The 18,678-nt window shown below is 44.3% G+C and overlaps 2 protein-coding genes across 5 annotated transcripts in view; one reads left to right on the plus strand and one right to left on the minus strand.

Annotated features, from left to right (window-relative positions):
- Positions 1-3,053: 3,053 nt before the first annotated feature.
- Positions 3,054-17,910, plus strand: LOC109878581 (protein phosphatase 1 regulatory subunit 12B). Its single transcript, XM_031831630.1, has 7 exons — positions 3,054-3,891; positions 7,086-7,102; positions 7,320-7,431; positions 7,784-7,888; positions 9,983-10,042; positions 12,003-12,053; positions 13,317-17,910. Exons 3-7 carry the CDS (start codon positions 7,378-7,380, stop codon positions 13,401-13,403), a joined length of 357 nt encoding a protein of 118 aa, XP_031687490.1. The 5' UTR covers positions 3,054-3,891; positions 7,086-7,102; positions 7,320-7,377; the 3' UTR covers positions 13,404-17,910.
- Positions 15,433-18,678, minus strand: part of LOC109899223 (synaptotagmin-2) — a 54,767-nt gene continuing 51,521 nt past the window's right edge. For 3 of the 4 annotated variants that reach the window (XM_020494299.2, XM_031831538.1, XM_020494293.2), the window contains exon 9: positions 15,433-18,341. In XM_020494299.2, coding sequence (XP_020349888.1) covers positions 18,126-18,341 — 216 coding nt within the window. In that variant the 3' untranslated portion in view covers positions 15,433-18,125. The remainder of the gene's footprint in view (positions 18,342-18,678) is intronic. The other variant, XM_020494281.2, reaches the window with a different exon arrangement.

Here is an 18,678-nt window from a genome sequence, read left to right on the forward strand (position 1 = left end):
GCTGGACATGTTGTACATGGGGTTGGAGTTTCCCCTGTCTGGTGCTGCACATGTTGTACATGTGGTTGGAGTTTCCCCTGTCTGGTGCTGGACATGCTGTACATGTGGTTGGAGTTTCCCCTGTCTGGTGCTGGACATGTTGTACATGTGGTTGGACTTTCCCCTGTCTGGTGCTGCACATGTTGTACATGTGGTTGGAGTTTCCCCTGTCTGGTGCTGGACCTGCTGTACATGTGGTTGGAGTTTCCCCTGTCTGGTGCTGGACATGTTGTACATGTGGTTGGAGTTTCCCCTGTCTGGTGCTGGACATGTTGTACATGTGGTTGGACTTTCCCCTGTCTGGTGCTGTACATGTTGTACATGTGGTTGGAGTTTCCCCTGTCTGGTGCTGCACATGTTGTACATGTGGTTGGAGTTTCCCCTGTCTGGTGCTGGACATGCTGTACATGTGGTTGGAGTTTCCCCTGTCTGGTGCTGGACATGTTGTACATGTGGTTGGAGTTTCCCCTGTCTGGTGCTGGACATGCTGTTCTTTTCCGCCATGCTTTTTGTGAGCTCTTTGGAAACTTTGTATAATGCCACCAGGTGGTGCCAGTATCTACAGGTCAGTGTCTCATCCTCACTGTGTGACAAAGTGTGACCGAGACTTGTCCATACAGTTCTGATGTTATCACCCAGTTCTGGTAGTAAAATATTACCATGAGATGGTGCCAACATGTTCATTTCCATATACTGTTCAGATAATATAGATTACCAACCTGGTGTGTGATTAAACTTTGATGAACACTGTTTTTCTTGATTAATCTTGTGGAATGGTATTACTGTAAATATCACTTTTCAATTGGTCTGAGCAAAAACATTTGGTAGATATTAATCTTGGTTAACCAAGGACAAAAATCTTGTGTAATTATGTCCACAAGAGATTAGATAGAGATAGCTATATGGCTTGCTGTAATATTTCAGGCCAGAAATGTAATTTCTGCTATTGTTACCTTTCATATTATGCTCATATCCCTCTCTGTAAAGTGAAGATAGTGATTATTTGTCCATAAGGTATGTATATTATATTTATAGCATGCTGAAGCCAAAAGATATTCTTAGACAGGCACTGACCACTAACCCATAAGGGGAGCACTAATCAAAGGAAGTAGAGATTATGAGCACCAGCCAAAATGACTTCCTGTTGTTGTCATCATTTCCCTCTACCCCCACGCTCTGCCCCTCTCTCCATCTCTCCAGATCCCTTCCTACCCTCCTCTCTCCCCCTCTCCCCAGATTTCTCGTACCCCCCTCTATCCTTCACCCCAGTTCCCCTCCTACCCCCTTCTCCCCCTCTCTCCAGATCCCCTCCTACCCCCCTCTCCCTTTCTCCAGATCCCCTCCTAGCCTTCTCTCTCCCCCAGTCTCCAGATTCCCTCCTATCCCTCTCTCTCCCTCTCTGCAGTTCCCCCATACCCCCTCTCTCCCTCTCTGCAGAGCCCGTTCCTACCCCGTCTCTCCCTACTACTCCCCTCTCTCCCTCTCTCCAGATCCTCTCTCCTGCACTCTCTCCTGCACTCTCTCTCTCTCCAGATCCCCTCCTACCCCTCTCTCTCCCTTTCTCCAGATCTCCTCATATCCCCCTCTCTCCCCACCTCTCCCTCTCTGCAGATCCCCTCCTATCCCCCTCTCTCCAGATTACCTCCTACCCCCTCTCTCCCTTTCTCAAGGTCCATCTTATCCCCCTCTCTCCCTTTCTCCAGATCCCTCCTACCCCCTCTCTCCCTTTCTCCAAATCCCTCCTACCCCCCTCTCCCCCTCTCTCCAGATCCCCTCCTACCCCTATTTCTCCAGATCCCTCCTACCCCCCTGCTCCCTCGTTCCCTCTCTCCAGATCCCCTTCTACCCCTTCTCTCCAGATCCCCTTCTACCCCCTCTCTCCAGATCCCCTTCTACCCCCTCTCTCCAGATCCCCTCCTACCCATCCTACCCCCCTGTTTCCAGATCCCCTCCTATACCTTCTCTTTCACTCTCTCCAGATCCCCTCCTACCCCTCTCTCTAGATCCCCTCCTACCCCCCTCTCTCCAGATCCCCTCCTACCCCTTCTCTCTCCCTCTCTCCAGATCCCCTCCTAACCCTTCTCTCCCCCTCTCTCCAGATCCCCTTCTACCCCCTCTCTCCAGATCCCCTCCTACCCATCCTACCCCCCTGTTTCCAGATCCCCTCCTACACCTTCTCTTTCACTCTCTCCAGATCCCCTCCTACCCCTCTCTCTAGATCCCCTCCTACCCCCCTCTCTCCAGATCCCCTCCTACCCCTTCTCTCTCCCTCTCTCCAGATCCCCTACTACCCCTTCTCTCCCCCTCTCTCCAGATCCCCTCCTACCCCACTCTCCAGATCCCCTCTTACCCCTTCTCTCTCCAGATCCCCTCCTAACCTCCTCTTTCCAGATCCCTTCCTACCTTTTCTCTCTCTCTCGAGGAAAGGATCCCCTCCTATCTCCCTCTCTGCAGATCCCCTCCTACCCCTTCTCTCTCCCTCTCTCCAGATCCCCTACTACCCCTTCTCTCCCCCTCTCTCCAGATCCCCTCCTACCCCACTCTCCAGATCCCCTCTTACCCCTTATCTCTCCAGATCCCCTCCTAACCTCCTCTTTCCAGATCCCTTCCTACCTTTTCTCTCTCTCGAGGAAAGGATCCCCTCCTATCTCCCTCTCTGCAGATCCGCCCTCCTACCCCCTCTTTCGCTTTCTCTACATCCCTCCTACCCCCATCTCTCCCTTTCTCCAGATCCCTCCTACAGCCCCTATCCCCCTTCTCCAGATTCCTTCCTACCCCCTCTCTCCCTTTCTCCAGATCCCTCCTACACCCCCCCTCCCCCTTCTCCAGATCCCTCCTTCCCCCGCCCCCTCTCTCCAGATTCCCTCCTACCCCCATATCTCCCTTTCTCTAGATCCCCTCCTACCCCCTGCTCCCTCTCTCCATATCCCCTCCTTCTCCCCTCTCTCCAGATGCCCTTCTACCCTCTCTCTCCCTCTCTCCAGATCCTCCCCTACCCCCCTCTCTGCAGATCCCCTCCTACCCCTCAATATCTCACTCTCTCCAGATCCCCTCCTACCCCTTCTGTCTCTCTGCTGCATCATGCACACACTAACAAGGGAATACTGGCAGCCATGTTTGTGACGCTGTGAAATTAGATTTAAAAATGACGAATTACATTTTTTTATTATCTTCATAACAAATTCCAATGTCCAACAAATCCATATTAGTCCACAGCTCAGACCAAAGGGTGATTAAAGAAAGAGGGGGAAAGAGAGACAGTGAGGCAGAAAGAGAGAGAGCCAGAGGCTGTCAGGCAGAATGAGAGCCGAGTGCTTTACTTTGAAGTTTTCATTTTTGTTGAATCACCACAGTCCAGAGAGTGCTCTCATTAGCGACACTGCTGTCAAGTCCCAGGCAGTGTCCCTCCCCATACAGTCTACAGCACCGCCCAGCGCCCACCCTCTTCCTCCTCCACAGCTCCCTCCCTTTTGCTACTCACCTTCCACTCATCTCATCTCAGGATCACTCAACATCACCTGGAGTGAGATCACACTCCTGACCACAGCTATTTCTGTATCATTAGAACTCTATTATTTTGATCACAATCCTGACTCTGCCTCTTCACCACCTTCATTCACATCACAGGGATTTTAACTGTGTTTCACCGGATTGTTCATGCAGTAGTCTTTTGGAATCAAGTTGGTTGGACCGGACCGCTGGACCCCACGTGAACCTCATGCAGTGGAGATTATCCTGCAGCGATGTCATCTCATCTCTCCCCCCCGCAACGCAAAGGATCAGCCACGCACAAGAAAGTCATCCACTGATTCGTCTCCCGCTAAACCCTCGCCGACCTCCAGAAGCCTCAAAGTAAGAACAGATTACTTCTCTTTTCTATGGTCAATAACAAGGAGACACCTAGGCTGCCTTTTGGAAACATTGCCATGTGTTGAAAAAAGCTGTGGATCAGATAAAATGCCATGCTTGACTTGTAACTTTAACCATTAGTTTTGAGCTCACCAGACTAGCCAAGCACTATGTTGATGTCTAATACCATAGGTGTTATGGCATACTGTTCATGATTTTATTGGAAACCTTTTTAATTGTTTCATGAAGATTGTAGTGAGCGATGGTGATTAGCCCTCTTGAGCCAAGTGGCTTATGTGGGAGTACATTTGACTAAAGGAATAGGAAGTTTCAGACTCAGCTGCATGGATGTAACTATTCAAATATAATTGTAAAACACATTAAACATACAAAGTGTACTCATACACAGACTCTCTCTCTCTCTCTCTCTCTCTCTCTCTCTCTCTCTCTCTCTCTCTCTCTCTCTCTCTCTCTCTCTCTCTCTCTCTTTGTGAGGTCCAGAATCCGTCCAATACAGCCTCAGCATTTTACTCCCACGACTGGTCATATAAGTGTCAGATAACTTTTGAGTTTCCATGACATCATCAGCTCCATGCAATTTTTTCACAAGGAAGAAAGTTGCCTCGGAATTTGACTGAGAGGAGTCCTGTGTAACTTAATGAAAGAGACAGCTGACATATATACAACTCAGATTGTCATTGAAGATACTTATCAGACAGGATCAACTAGATCAAACCCTTTCAGAGGCATGCGTTCAAGTGGGTCCCCCTGATATCACCCTGGATAAGACTCAACATGTTCCTGCACACAAGCCAGCTGGGAAAACAAAACAGGAAAATGTTTAAGAAGTTGTAATAAGAAGTTGATCTCAACTGTTTACTCAAGCAGTGATACGATATGTATACAAATAAATATATATATAAACAACCATATTGTTTACATCATATATATATATATATATATATATCGTATCACTGCTTGAGTAAAAAGTTGAGATCAACTTCTTATTATAACTTCTTAAACATTTTCCTGTTTTGTTTTCCCGGCAGGAACGTGCTGAGTCTTGTGCAGAGTGATATCAGGGGGACCCACTTGAACGCATGCCTCTGAAAATGTGATATATATATATCTATATACATCACATTTTCTTCTTTGGAAGAGCTAGTCAGAAGACAGGAAGTCCCCCATCGGATCTAACAGAGTAGGAGGGGAGCACAAAGAAAGACTGGCCTGGTCCACAAACAACCACTAGTTCCAACATTCTGGGCACTGGTGTGAATCTGAAAGGATTCAATTGGTGTAATGATTAATCAATACAAGCCTACTAGAGAACCAGATGGACCTACAACCATATTGTTTACATCATCCAACTATTTTTGATCTACATGAAATGCCTAGGGGTTAGATATTATAAGGGTTATTCCTGGCTGGGTTGGTCATGGTGGAAGGGTTAGATATTATAGGGGTTATTCCTGGCTGGGTTGGTCATGGTGGAAGGGTTGGGTATTATAGGGGCTATTCCTGGCTGGGTTGGTCATGGTGGAAGGGTTGGGTATTATAGGGGCTATTCCTGGCTGGGTTGGTCATGGTGGAAGGGTTAGATTTATTGGGGTTATTCCTGGCTGGGTTGGTCATGGTGGAAGGGTTAGATATTATTGGGGTTATTTCTGGCTGGGTTGGTCATGGTGGAAGGGTTAGATATTATAGGGGTTATTCCTGACCTGGTTTGGTTGTGGTGGAGGGGTTAAATATTGTAGGGGTTATTCCTGGCTGGGTCTGGTCATGGTGGAAGGCTTCGCTGAGGCATGTTAGACTCAGAGCAGGCCCTCTCCATCACAGCCCAACTTCTCCCAGTGCCAGATCCAAGCAGAGCTTCAGGAGGTAAGCCTTGTTAATGATAACTTACAATGGCTCCAAACACAAAGACAGACTCTTTAATAAGAGAGTGCTGACAGTGTTGACACAGACGGAGAGAGAACATCCTGAGAGCTTGTTGATGTCTGATGGGAACCATTCCTGTGTGTTTATACATGATCCTTCTAGAGCCCCTTGAACAATTCAGGTGAATTTATATCTGTCTCCATAGAGCCTTACTTGGTGTGTTATGTCTAAACACTGCAATGAGTTCTTATGCCTGTGTGTATGACCTTAAGTTTGTTTTCCAGACTTCAGTTCAAGTCTCTTTTATTCTTGAAGCAATAATAGGCGAGTGCACAAAAAACAAGAAAATATTTATGTAATCTTACATTGTTAACCAAATCAATTGACGTCAATTGAAGCAATGTTTTAATGCCTTCACTCTTGCTCACTGTTGCATACCATGGCGTAAAAGCCTAAATATTTGGCTTTGAGGGCTGAACTCTTGAAATTGCCTGACAAAGTGCTTGCTCGTCATGGTTCCCTGGACACATAGAAAGCGGCACAGGCTTGAAAACGGAAGCAGGCTGTCCGCTGCAGCCTGAGAACACAGAGGTCAGGGGCTGGCCAAACACTGGAAGAGAATCACTGAGGACATTTTCTAGCGGGAATGATTATGCCTGCAGTGGAACGCATCTCCTATTCTATCCTATAGTATTGTATATTGTATTGTATCAGGAATAACCTTTTCAACTCTTCTACTGAAATAAATCCACAAGTGACTGAAGTAACAAATGCCCCGAACATTAATGCCATTGCCAACATTGCCATTTTTGCGGGAGTGTCTCTTTAAAAACAGATTCATATCCCCTGTTTCCAACCCTTCAGCAGGCAATAACCGTCAAGATTCCCAGGCTAAGCCGCTGCCATAGTTATTACCTTTTTTGGATGTGTTTAGCTTTATCTCTGCGTCTCAGTTTGCACATGTGACTGTTTCCACTGTCCTTCTCTAACTTGGCGTGAGTATCGAGTTTCATCCCAAGATGCTCTCTGCTGATATCCACATGCTTGGCTGCAGGACAGTGTGAAGGACTTCTGTTAGCCTTCTATGAGAGTTCATAACTAGGGCCATGGGGCTTTCCTGGCCACGTGAGTTGAAATGTAAAAATGTAATTACAGCACATAATCTTTATGCATACAGGACACAAAGGCCTTTTACAAAGTGCTCATCTTCACATCTCTGCTGTCGGAAGACATTACACCTCAGTGTTGCAGATCATCCAAAACTACTCATGTTCTATGCATTTTGTAAGTGACATATCTTCTCTGTTTGTTTTCAGCATGAAAGAGTGTCCAGGTAAGATGCTTTCAACTCAATTAACTTCATCAAAAGACACAGGTGTGCTTTAGATTTTCCCTATCTATCAGGCATTGAAACATATCCTAACAGCCATTGGTCACTCAGGCCTAGATTGCAACTGATTGTTATTACAATTAGGGTCAAAGGTACATTGGTGGTTAAGCTCTGACACAGTGCAGTAGATTCAGGTTCAGCTGTGCAATCTTACCCTCAGACTGGACTCGTCTGGTGCTTACGACCGAGAGGCCTATGACGCTCGAAGGGAAAACAGAATGGCAGCGCGGAAAAAAGCAGAGGAGGAGGCAGGGTGCACTGACTATAAGAAGGTAACCTGTAACTTGGAAAAATTACCGTAGTTTGCTAATGTTCTGTTATAAATCTGTTATGTCATGATAATGACATTGTTTTGTAGCCCTTATGACTGTGGGTTCAAGTACAGTGTAACCCAAAATGGTATTAGATGGTATTTCATTGCACTGTTGAGAGGTAGTTCACAAGTAAGCATTTCATTTCACTGTTTACACCCCGCTGTATCCTGGGTATGTGACAAATAAACTTTGATTTGAATTGGAGATCAGGCTACATGAAAAACACAACTGGTTGATAACCTATGTCAAATTATGTGGCATGTTATGATGTTCTGGGTCTGAGTTTGCTGTGGGATCCTGTGCATCACAGATGTACGAGGAGGCCTTGTCTACCAATGAGAGACTCAAGTCCAGGCTGCAGGGCAGCAAACAGGAGCTGGTATTGGTGCAGACTCAGCTGGAGAGAGTGACACAGGTGATTATCCCCAACTGGTATTCATCCACCACACAAAATAGTTCCCCAACAAACAGTCATTGTAAACACAATTTTTTTTTAAATTGTTCCTCAACCAGTGGCTGACTTGGGCAGGAGCTCACTGGAGCTGTGTACCGGCACCTCAAATGTTCTACTGCTTGAGCTACTGTTCCTCTTATAGAATATTAGCTCAAAAGTATTGTGGCACTTCTGAACCTAAATCTACAGTAAACGGCACCGGCACTCAAAATTAGAACCGGAACCTATTTCAGTCCAAGTCAAGCCAACAAACCAACAAACCATCATCCTAAACATCAAACGAAATTGCAGAAATCAGATGAAGTGTCCAATGAAGAAGTACAGTGCATTCGGAAAGTATACAGATCCCTTGACTTTTTTCACATTTTGTTACGTTACAGCCTTATTCTAAAATGGATTAAATACACGTTTCCTCATCAATCAACAGGTTTTAGAAAATTTTGCAAATGTATACAAATTATAAAACAGAAGTACCTTATTTACATAAGTATTCAGTGACAACCCTTTGCCATGAGACTCGAAATTTTACTTAGCTGTATCCGGTTTCCATTGATCATTCTTGAGATGTTTCAACAACTTGATTAGAGTCCATCTGCAAAGCAGCAGGTGGCAAAGTAATTACAGTATAGCAATTAAACACTGGAATGGTAGATGTGCAGAAGATGTTGTGTGTTGAGGCACAGATCTGGGGAAGGGTAACAAAACATTTCTGCAGCATTGAAGGTCCACAAGAACACAGTAGCCTCCATCATTGTTAAATGGAAGAATTTGGAACCACCAAGACTCTTCCTAGAGCTGGCCGTCAGGCCAAACTGAGCAATCAGGGGAGAAGGGCCTTGGTCATGGAGGTGACCAAGAACCCGATGGTCACTCTGACAGACCTCCAGAGTTCCTCTGTGGAGATGGGAGAACATTCTAGAAGGACAACCATCTCTGCAGCACTCCATCAATCAAGTCTTTATGGTAGAGTGGCCAGATGGAAGCCGCTCCTCAGTAAAAGGCACATGACAGCCCGCTTGGAGTTTGCCAAAAGGCACCTAAAGACTCTTAGACCATGAGAAACAAGATTCTCTGGTCTGATGAAACCAAGATTGAACTCTTTGGCCTGAATGCCAAGTGTAACATCTGGAGGAAACCTGGCACCATCCCTACGATGAAGCATGGAGGTGGCAGCATCATGCTGTGGGGATGTTTTTCAGAGGCAGGGACTGGGAGACTAGTCAGATCGAGTGAAAGCTGAACAGAGCGAAGTACAGAGAGATCCTTGATGAAAACCTGCTCCAGAGCACTCAGGACCTCAGACTGGGGGGGAAGATTCACCTTCCAAAAGGACAATGACTCTAAGCACACAACCAAGACAATGCAGGAGTCTCTGAATGTCCTTGAGTAGCCCAGCCAGAGCCCAGACTTGAACCCAATCAAACAGCTCTAGAGAGACCTAAAAATAGCTGTGCATCCTGACATAGCTTGGGAGGATCTGCAGAGAAGAATGGGAGAAACGTGCCAAATACAGGTGTGCCAAGCTTGTAGCGTCATACTCAAGAAGACTCGAGGCTGTAATGCTTCATCAAAGTACTGTTTGTCGCTATGGGGTATTGTGTGTAGATTGATAAGGGGAAAAAAAACACATTTTAATACATTTTAGACTAAGGCTGTAACGTAAAAAATTTGTAAAAAGTCAAGGGGTCTGAATACTTTCCGAATGCACTGTATGTGTCTGTTTGTGCAATTTTATTGCTTATCATTGTGATTTCCAGTGTACAGTTCTTGTCAAATTCATGGTGGAATAACTCTTCCATATCCTACTGCAATGACCACTGCACAATACAATCAGGAAAGTTGCAGGAGTGTGAAGAATGTGACAGGTTATGCAAGGAAGATGCATTGGCTGATTCCATAGGTAAATGCTTGGGAGGTATTATTTGTGAAGTACGGTAGTATGCTTGTGAGGTGACCATGGTTGTTTTCAAAGGTATATATGAGAAATGTCTGCCGGCTTCAGGGATTGCGCTCTTCTCATTGTCCCCATTTTAACCATGGGCTTTTGCATTGCAGAGAAAGATAACCATGACTGAAAGGTCCAATGAAAGGTCCATGCTTGAGACAGAAAAACGGGTGAGATCCTTATGTCACTGAATGTTTGCTTATGCACTTTTAACTTCTCTCTTGGCCTTGTACAGCATATCTATTCATGATATGTTATTTTAATAGCTCATAGGTCCAGTCATGGTAAGGCTGGTAGTCACATCATGTTCAGTCTCACTCCTCTCCTCTCTGGGAGCCTCATCATGTTCAGTCTCACTGTGACATGTCTCCTCTCCTCTCTGGGAGCCTCATCATGTTCAGTCTCACTGTGACATGTCTCCTCTCCTCTCTAGGACCCTCATCATGTTCAGTCTCACTGTGACATGTCTCCACCATTGTGACATGTCTCCTCCCCTCTCTGTGAGCCTCATCATGTTCAGTCTCACTGTGACATGTCTCCTCTCCTCTCTGTGAGCCTCATCATGTTCAGTCTCACTGTGACATGTCTCCTCTCCTCTCTAGGAGCCTCATCATGTTCAGTCTCACTGTGACATGTCTCCTTTCCTCTCTGGGAGCCTCATCATGTTCAGTCTCACTGTGACATGTCTCCTCTCCTCTCTAGGAGCCTCATCATGTTCAGTCTCACTGTGACATGTCTCCTTTCCTCTCTGGGAGCCTCATCATGTTCAGTCTCACTGTGACATGTCTCCTCTCCTCTCAGGGAGCCTCATCATGTTCAGTCTCACTGTGACATGTCTCCTTTCCTCTCTGGGAGCCTCATCATGTTCAGTCTCACTGTGACATGTCTCCACCATTGTGACATGTCTCCTCTCCTCTCTGGGAGCCTCATCATGTTCAGTCTCACTGTGACATGTCTCCTCTCCTCTCAGGGAGCCTCATCATGTTCAGTCTCACTGTGACATGTCTCCTCTCCTCTCTGGGAGCCTCATCATGTTCAGTCTCACTGTGACATGTCTCCTCTCCTCTCTAGGAGCCTCATCATGTTCAGTCTCACTGTGACATGTCTCCTCCCCTCTCTGTGAGCCTCATCATGTTCAGTCTCACTGTGACATGTCTCCTCTCCTCTCTGGGAGCCTCATCATGTTCAGTCTCACTGTGACATGTCTCCTCTCATCTCTGTGAGCCTCATCATGTTCAGTCTCACTGTGACATGTCTCCTCTCCTCTCAGGGAGCCTCATCATGTTCAGTCTCACTGTGACATGTCTCCTTTCCTCTCTGGGAGCCTCATCATGTTCAGTCTCACTGTGACATGTCTCCACCATTGTGACATGTCTCCTCTCCTCTCTGGGAGCCTCATCATGTTCAGTCTCACTGTGACATGTCTCCTCTCCTCTCAGGGAGCCTCATCATGTTCAGTCTCACTGTGACATGTCTCCTCTCCTCTCTGGGAGCCTCATCATGTTCAGTCTCACTGTGACATGTCTCCTTTCCTCTCTGGGAGCCTCATCATGTTCAGTCTCACTGTGACATGTCTCCTCTCCTCTCTGTGAGCCTCATCATGTTCAGTCTCACTGTGACATGTCTCCCCTCCTCTCTAGGAGCCTCATCATGTTCAGTCTCACTGTGACATGTCTCCTCTCCTCTCTGGGAGCCTCATCATGTTCAGTCTCACTGTGACATGTCTCCTCTCCTCTCTGTGAGCCTCATCATGTTCAGTCTCACTGTGGCATGTCTCCTCTCCTCTCTGGGAGCCTCATCATGTTCAGTCTCACTGTGACATGTCTCCTCTCCTCTCTGTGAGCCTCATCATGTTCAGTCTCACTGTGACATGTCTCCTCTCCTCTCTAGGAGCCTCATCATGTTCAGTCTCACTGTAACATGTCTCCTCTCCTCTCTGGGAGCCTCATCATGTTCAGTCTCACTGTGACATGTCTCCACCATTGTGACATGTCTCCTCCCCTCTCTGTGAGCCTCATCATGTTCAGTCTCACTGTGACATGTCTCCTCTCCTCTCTGTGAGCCTCATCATGTTCAGTCTCACTGTGACATGTCTCCACCATTGTGACATGTCTCCTCTCCTCTCTGTAGGAAACGCGTGTCCTGCAGAAGAAGATATCAGACATGGAAGATGAAGTGAAGGTATCTGTCCAGTTGCAATAATGGTGAATTTCCTGAATTGATACTGAGAGATGTTCAAGGTCTGACCAATGTGGGGTTGTTTTCTTGTGGCTTAATGCCAGTTCTTGTGCTTCTTGAGAACCTCTCCAATAGACTAAACCTAGCCACAGCAGAGACAGAACATATTTCCAGAACATAGTCTCCGCAGGAGGCCGAGCCATCACAAAGTTGCCCTGCAGATAGACAGAGCAAGCTGCTGAACAGGGAGAATCCCTCTGGGACGTGCCTTGGTACTGTAGTGTGTCTGTCTCAAACAACACCCTGTTCCCTTAAAAACGCACTGCTTTCTGGTCAAATGTGCCAGTTGCGATGCAGCCCGAGTCTCAAACCAGCAGTGACAAAGCATACATGGTGTGTGGTGTGGTATTCTAAGCTGACATCATTTGCCACCATTATGTAATCATTATGCTCCGTTGGCTGTGAAATGTGAGTGCATTGATTTATATTCATGGAGTGAGTACACCATTGGTATTCCTCCACAATCACTACTGCCACAAGCGTCTGCTGTGTTCCATACAGGAGGGTACAGACAACAACCTTTTGTTGTCTCTGAATGAGAGGTCTCAATAAAGATGGAACACTAAACTGAAAATAGACAATCTTGTGGGAGAACATTACATGTTCAGTTGACTCGGAGGAGAGGTTGGTGATGAGTGTCGTTGTCATTTGTTCTGTGAATCAAACTTGAACTGGATTTGCTTCACCCTAACCCCAACCCTATTCCCAAACATAACATTAACCCCAACCCTATTCCCAAACATAACATTAACCCCAACCCTATTCCCAAACATAACATTAACCCCAACCCTATTCCCAAACATAACATTAACCCCAACCCTATTCCCAAACATAACATTAACCCCAACCCTATTCCCAAACATAACATTAACCCCAACCCTATTCCCAAACATAACCTTAACCCCAACCCTAATCGCAACCTTAACCCCAACCCTAATCCCAACCCTAACCCCAACCCTATTCCCAAACATAACATTAACCCCAACCCTAATCGCAACCTTAACCCCAACCCCAATCATAACCCTAACCCCACCACAACCCCAACCATAACCCCAAACCGAACCTTAACCCCAACCCCAACTCTAACCCCAATCATAACCCTAACCCCACCACAACCCCAACCATAACCCCAAACCGAACCTTAACCCCAACCCCAACTCCAACCATAACCCCCTCTGTCTGCTTGTTGTCTGCTGTCCTCCACAGGTCCAGACAGAGCTGAAGAATGAGAACCAGAGACTGAAGGACGAGAACGGAGCCTTAATCCGGGTCATCAGTAAACTGTCTAAGTGAGAAGAGGAGGAAAAGGAAGAGAGCAGGGGATGATACAGCTTTATTTCCCATGTTTACACCCACTTCTCCAACCCCACCGCCCCCACCAACACCCCCACCAACACCCCCACCAACACCAGTAGTCTTCACACGCAGTTTGCATATTTGCACATTTTTTGTATTAATTTATGGATTGTTATAATGCATAATTATATAATCACAGCACATAATAATACCGTATGAATGTCTGCAAATGTTTAATCTATAAGCTGATGTAACAGGTTATATATTATCACGTTTTGTATCACTATGTGACATTTGAAATGTTTTTTGTTGTTGTTTTTGTTTACTCCATCACATGAAAAGTCTCCTACGCCTTGTATAAGTTATTTATAAAGATTTTCTATGCTGCAATCCAACGCAATCTCTTGTATTCAGTGTCATCAACTGGTCACGTGTGGTAATGCATCATACTGCAGAGGCCTACAGTATATACTGTAATGTGAATCAGGATTGGTACACATTTGTAAGGGTTATAGATTATATACATTGTTATTCTTATAGTTTACATGAAGTAGTGAATTTGAAAAGAGAAGGGAGTGCGGAGGAGTAGAGGAGGGAGTGAGGAGGAAGAAAGGAGGGAGTGAGGAGGAGGAGAGGAGGGAGTACGAATGAGGAGAGGAGGGAGTGAGGAGGAGGAGAAGGAGTGAGGAGGAGGAGAGGAGGGAGTGAGGAGGAGGAGAGGAGGGAGTGAGGAGGAGGAGAGGAGGGAGTACGAAGGAGGAGAGGAGGGAATGAGGAGGAGAGTAGGGAGTGCAGAGGAGGAGAGGGTGAGGAGAGGAGGGAGTGAGGAGGAGAGGAGCAAGTGCAGAGGAGGAGAGGAGGGAGTGAGGAGGAGGAGAGGAGGGAGTGAGGAGGAGGAGAAGAGGGAGTGAGGAGGAGAGGAGGGACTGAGAAGGAGGAGAGGAGGGAGTACAGAGGTAAGGCAGAGGGGTACAGTTCTTTGGAATTATTGCAGTATGGTGGCCATGGAGGAACAAAATGCATAAAGAGGAACTTTTTTTTTTTTAAAGCAGCAAGGTCGGCGGTATTGCATTGCGAATGTAGCTCTGCACTGTTTGGGTTCACCCCATGCTCAAAAGAGTTCCAAAGGCCCAGGAAGACGGGGATTTAGTTGCCTGCATTGCAGTAATTTTACAAACCCACTCAGTTTCAGTTCACAGAGGAAACGTTAGAAGAATACAGACGTTATTGGTCCTATGGTAAATACAATTGGAAACATTTAAGGCAGACAGAATGATGGTTGCTGCTCAAGATACAATAAACACAAGTAACACAGGACCAATCTATAAAACGATCTTAATCAATCCAAGTACACTCAATAGGAGGGATAGTGAAAACAAGTCAGGAAGTAACAGTATTAATGTATCACCACAATTAAACTAATATTCAGAGTAATAACTGCCATACTGGAATGGAGGTTATACTGAATGGTTTGTACAAATCAGATCCATAGGCCTTCTTGCAATTGGAGTATTCAGAGTGTATGTACCGTGTACTGGGACAGTGGAAAGGAGCTAATGCAATCAAGTGACATGTTGCCACAATTTTGCTGCTACAGGCTCTTTATGCTGACGTTTAAAAAACAAGCATTGTTTTGCATTCCATGATATGAATTACTGAAGGTTCATTTTAAACTCTTTTGAACATAAGTATGTATATGATCATCACTAAAAGCCAAGCAGTCATATGATTTCATAAATACAGAGGCATGTACATCTTACAATATCAACTTTAAGTCATACCAATAATGTTGATAAACATGACCACTATCATCATGTTAAGTACATATTTCTATAAGCAAAACGTGCATTCTACAGTGTGAGGTGAAACTCCAACAGCGCTGCTTCTGGTGACGATAGATGAACAAATATCAGCATTTTTCACCTGTTCTTGCACAGGAAAGGAATCAAGTGTGAATCAGCCGCTCTGTTAAAATATCTCTATAAGGTTTTTAATTGAGCAGTAATAAGCCTTTGCTCAGAGTATAGAAACTTAAACTCAAGTTGTATGGCTTTACTTCTTAACATACACAAAAATACATGTTTAACTGTTATGACACCAGTGGATGACAGCAAGCAGAGGACTACTCAGGGTACAGATATGGAGAGTTATTGAAACGGGGCTACAAGTCCATGCTTTGACTCCTATACAATGAGCTATATCTGATAACATGAACCTGGGACTAAACAATCTAACGTTAAGCACGGTCTAGTAGTTGGATTTAAATTTGTGTAGTACTGTAGTCTGACTTAGTACTAGAACACTGGTCAACCCAACACAGCAGATTCAAATCATTTTTGATAAGGCGGTGACTACCACCTCCGGCAGGATACTTGAAGGAAACACTTACGGTACTTAGAATTACAAAGCAAAGGAGCTAGTAAATGTTCTGCTTTTGCAAAAATACACAATAAATCCTGGCCATCGAAGACCCTGCACACATACAAGTGAAAGCAGGAAATGTAAGTAATATTGCATTTTGACTTGTAGCCCCAGCATATAGTCATACATTTCAGGTTGTCCACTGTAGACATATGTAAATAAAATACAAATGAAGTAACACTGTTGAATTTCAGGCAAGAAAATAGCCTGTAAAATCAACATGTACTATGCAGACATATGTTCAGTCCTATTATACCCTTAAGGGAAAATACATCAAATGTGCAGTCAGTGCATATTTTTCTCTCCATTTTATTATCAAAATGACATTGGACACAAACACACATACACACTAATTATGGTTCCTCTTTAAAACATGCCGCTATTTACAACATTTCATAGATACATGCTGTATTATGACATTTTCTCACTGTATGTTTACAGTAGGACGAGAGAGAGGGGGTCAAAACTACATATCAATGGACTTATTAGTATGCCAACGTTCCCCCTCCTTTCAGTTTGATCACCTTATACACCATGGCCTCCTGGCAATCAACATTTCAGGATGTCTAACGAACAACGCCCTTGGGAAAAACAGGTTTGAATAAACAGCGGACAATACCACAATGTTTCAGGACTTTGGCGTCTTACAGAAGAGGGTTACATACTAAGCAGGCTGCGGATGAGTGCATGGTGCAAAAGTCAAAGCTAACGACATGAAGATAAGCACAAAGCATAAATCATGCTTACTTTACTCTCATTTGTTTCAAGCAAATGCTGCATTTCCGGTTGCTTGATGATGAACTTTTCATCATTACAATGTGAACATCCAAGAATTGAATGTATACCCACACCACTACAGTCATCCTCAGCAGAGAGAAATAGACGTTGGGCCTTCATGCAAACACACTTTTAAACTGAGAAAACATCCCCTCCAGTATGTTTGTATCAGTCATTTCAGAGATGCAGAGTGCTTTACAATTCACAGGCAGTGGCTGTAACAAGCATATGGTCCCATCTTATAACATATGTTTCTTTCATCTCGATAGCATTAATGCCAAAAATGTGCTCACAATAGTGTACAGGGTGCAATGCTGTCGTAGTAGAATATGATTGATCATTTTTCTTTATTTTCTTGAACATACATCCTCAACATTGTGTATCTTTGACTTAAAATAGTAAAAGGTCAAATGTGTTTTCAACACATGCTATTAGTAGTAAATATCTCATCACTAACAAAGCATGGTCGTCATGGTTTTGGATGACAGTGATAGTTCTTCAATCATCTTTACTTTGGACATGGATAAGTAATCACTTTTACATCCAAGTGGTCAAAGTAGGTCTTTTGGACTGTGCCATTATGACGTTTGCCAGGGATACAGTTTCCCTCAGTGCATTCTGAGTTGAGAGCCTAAAGGCACCCATGAATTCAACCCAGTCTGGGTTTCACACTGAAAACACTGGAAGGTGTATGGACCCTGTCCATAACGGCATCGAAATTAATCGTGTTTGATAAGTAATCATTTTTAACTGTAAAGCCAAATATCATTTTTGCCACAATATGTCCATCTCTCTTATACATGGGAATATATATAATAAAAATAATAATAACAATAATAATAATGATAATACAATTGGAACAAAAAAAACTTGCATTTTAAAGTTCTTTCAGAAAGACTTTCTGGAATGAATTGCTGCATTGTATTACCTTAATACCTACCATCTCACCTAAACCCTTTCCATTAGTAGATTAAAAACTGTTTTATGTGAGAAATGTCCCAATACTAATATCTACTGCAAGATATGGCACACTTATGGGTTGAGAACAAGATATATGCTAATGGGAATCGGTTTGGCATGGTTTATGTAGAGCAGTGAGAGCATAAGTAAAGCATGCACAATGTTCTATAAACTAAATGAAGAAGCTATAACCAGCATCAATTTCATTGAGTCTTTCTCCAAACTTTCATTGTCAGCATCTAAGCATCTGTTCCTAAAAAGCATGTTCAAATGAAACACAGATCAATTTATCAATCAATCAATCAATTTATCGCTCAATTTCCCTCTTCTCTCTTTACACTAAATACGTGAAATGCTATGGTGTTGGGAAAAGTGTAGTTTATGTTCTTCGATTTAATTATGAATAAGCTGATATTTTAGATGTTTCTTTTTTTTGTTCAGTGTTTCAAATAGACATGACAGAATCATGTGGAAGTCATGAGTTTCATGCAGTGTATGGCAGTTGGGGAGGGAGGGTTTCTGAGTTAGTTGGTTAGTTGGTAATCAATCGGACAAGTTAAGTTACTTTTTTGCATTTAAACCTGCCAGTGCCGCATCTATATCCTCCTCCTGTTGTAGTGGGTGCCACTGGGCAATGGGACGCCTGGGGTTAGAGAGCATGTCAGACCAATGCTTCAGACCAGGGCCCGTCGCCTTGCTGCCCACAAATATCTTCCCAATGGCGTCATTCTTGCCAATCTTGTCATAATCAAACACTGTCACCACCACCAAAATTTTCTGAAGAGGAAAGAGAGAAAAACATGTATATGTGTAGTAGATGCTACATGTGTGCACTCACATAGCCATTCATATGCAAGCTTCATACAGTAGGTATTAAACTACCAGGTTTTAAAAGAAAACACCACTCAAAAACTGTCTTTTGGTGTTTGTTTAATTCGTAGACTGTTGATACAGTTCCAAAATGTTAGTTGCAAAATCATCATAGTGGTATTTTGAAAGTTCTATATCTTGAAAACGTGATTGCTGACAAGCAAAACAATTTTGGGACAGTATCAACAGTGGACCAATGAAACAAATACCAAAAGACCGTTTTTGAGTGTTATTTTCCTTAAAA

The sequence above is a fragment of the Oncorhynchus kisutch genome, linkage group LG1 (assembly GCF_002021735.2).
Source record: "Oncorhynchus kisutch isolate 150728-3 linkage group LG1, Okis_V2, whole genome shotgun sequence".
Lineage (NCBI taxonomy): Eukaryota > Metazoa > Chordata > Actinopteri > Salmoniformes > Salmonidae > Oncorhynchus > Oncorhynchus kisutch.

Bases quoted from the DNA above. Each gene is read 5' to 3' on its own strand.
- LOC109878581 (XM_031831630.1), top strand. From the start codon at position 7,378: ATGGCAGCGCGGAAAAAAGCAGAGGAGGAGGCAGGGTGCACTGACTAT. The intron at 10,043-12,002 runs GTGAGATCCTTA...TCCTCTCTGTAG, and splicing joins TGCTTGAGACAGAAAAACGG to GAAACGCGTGTCCTGCAGAA. The intron at 12,054-13,316 runs GTATCTGTCCAG...TGTCCTCCACAG, and splicing joins ACATGGAAGATGAAGTGAAG to GTCCAGACAGAGCTGAAGAA.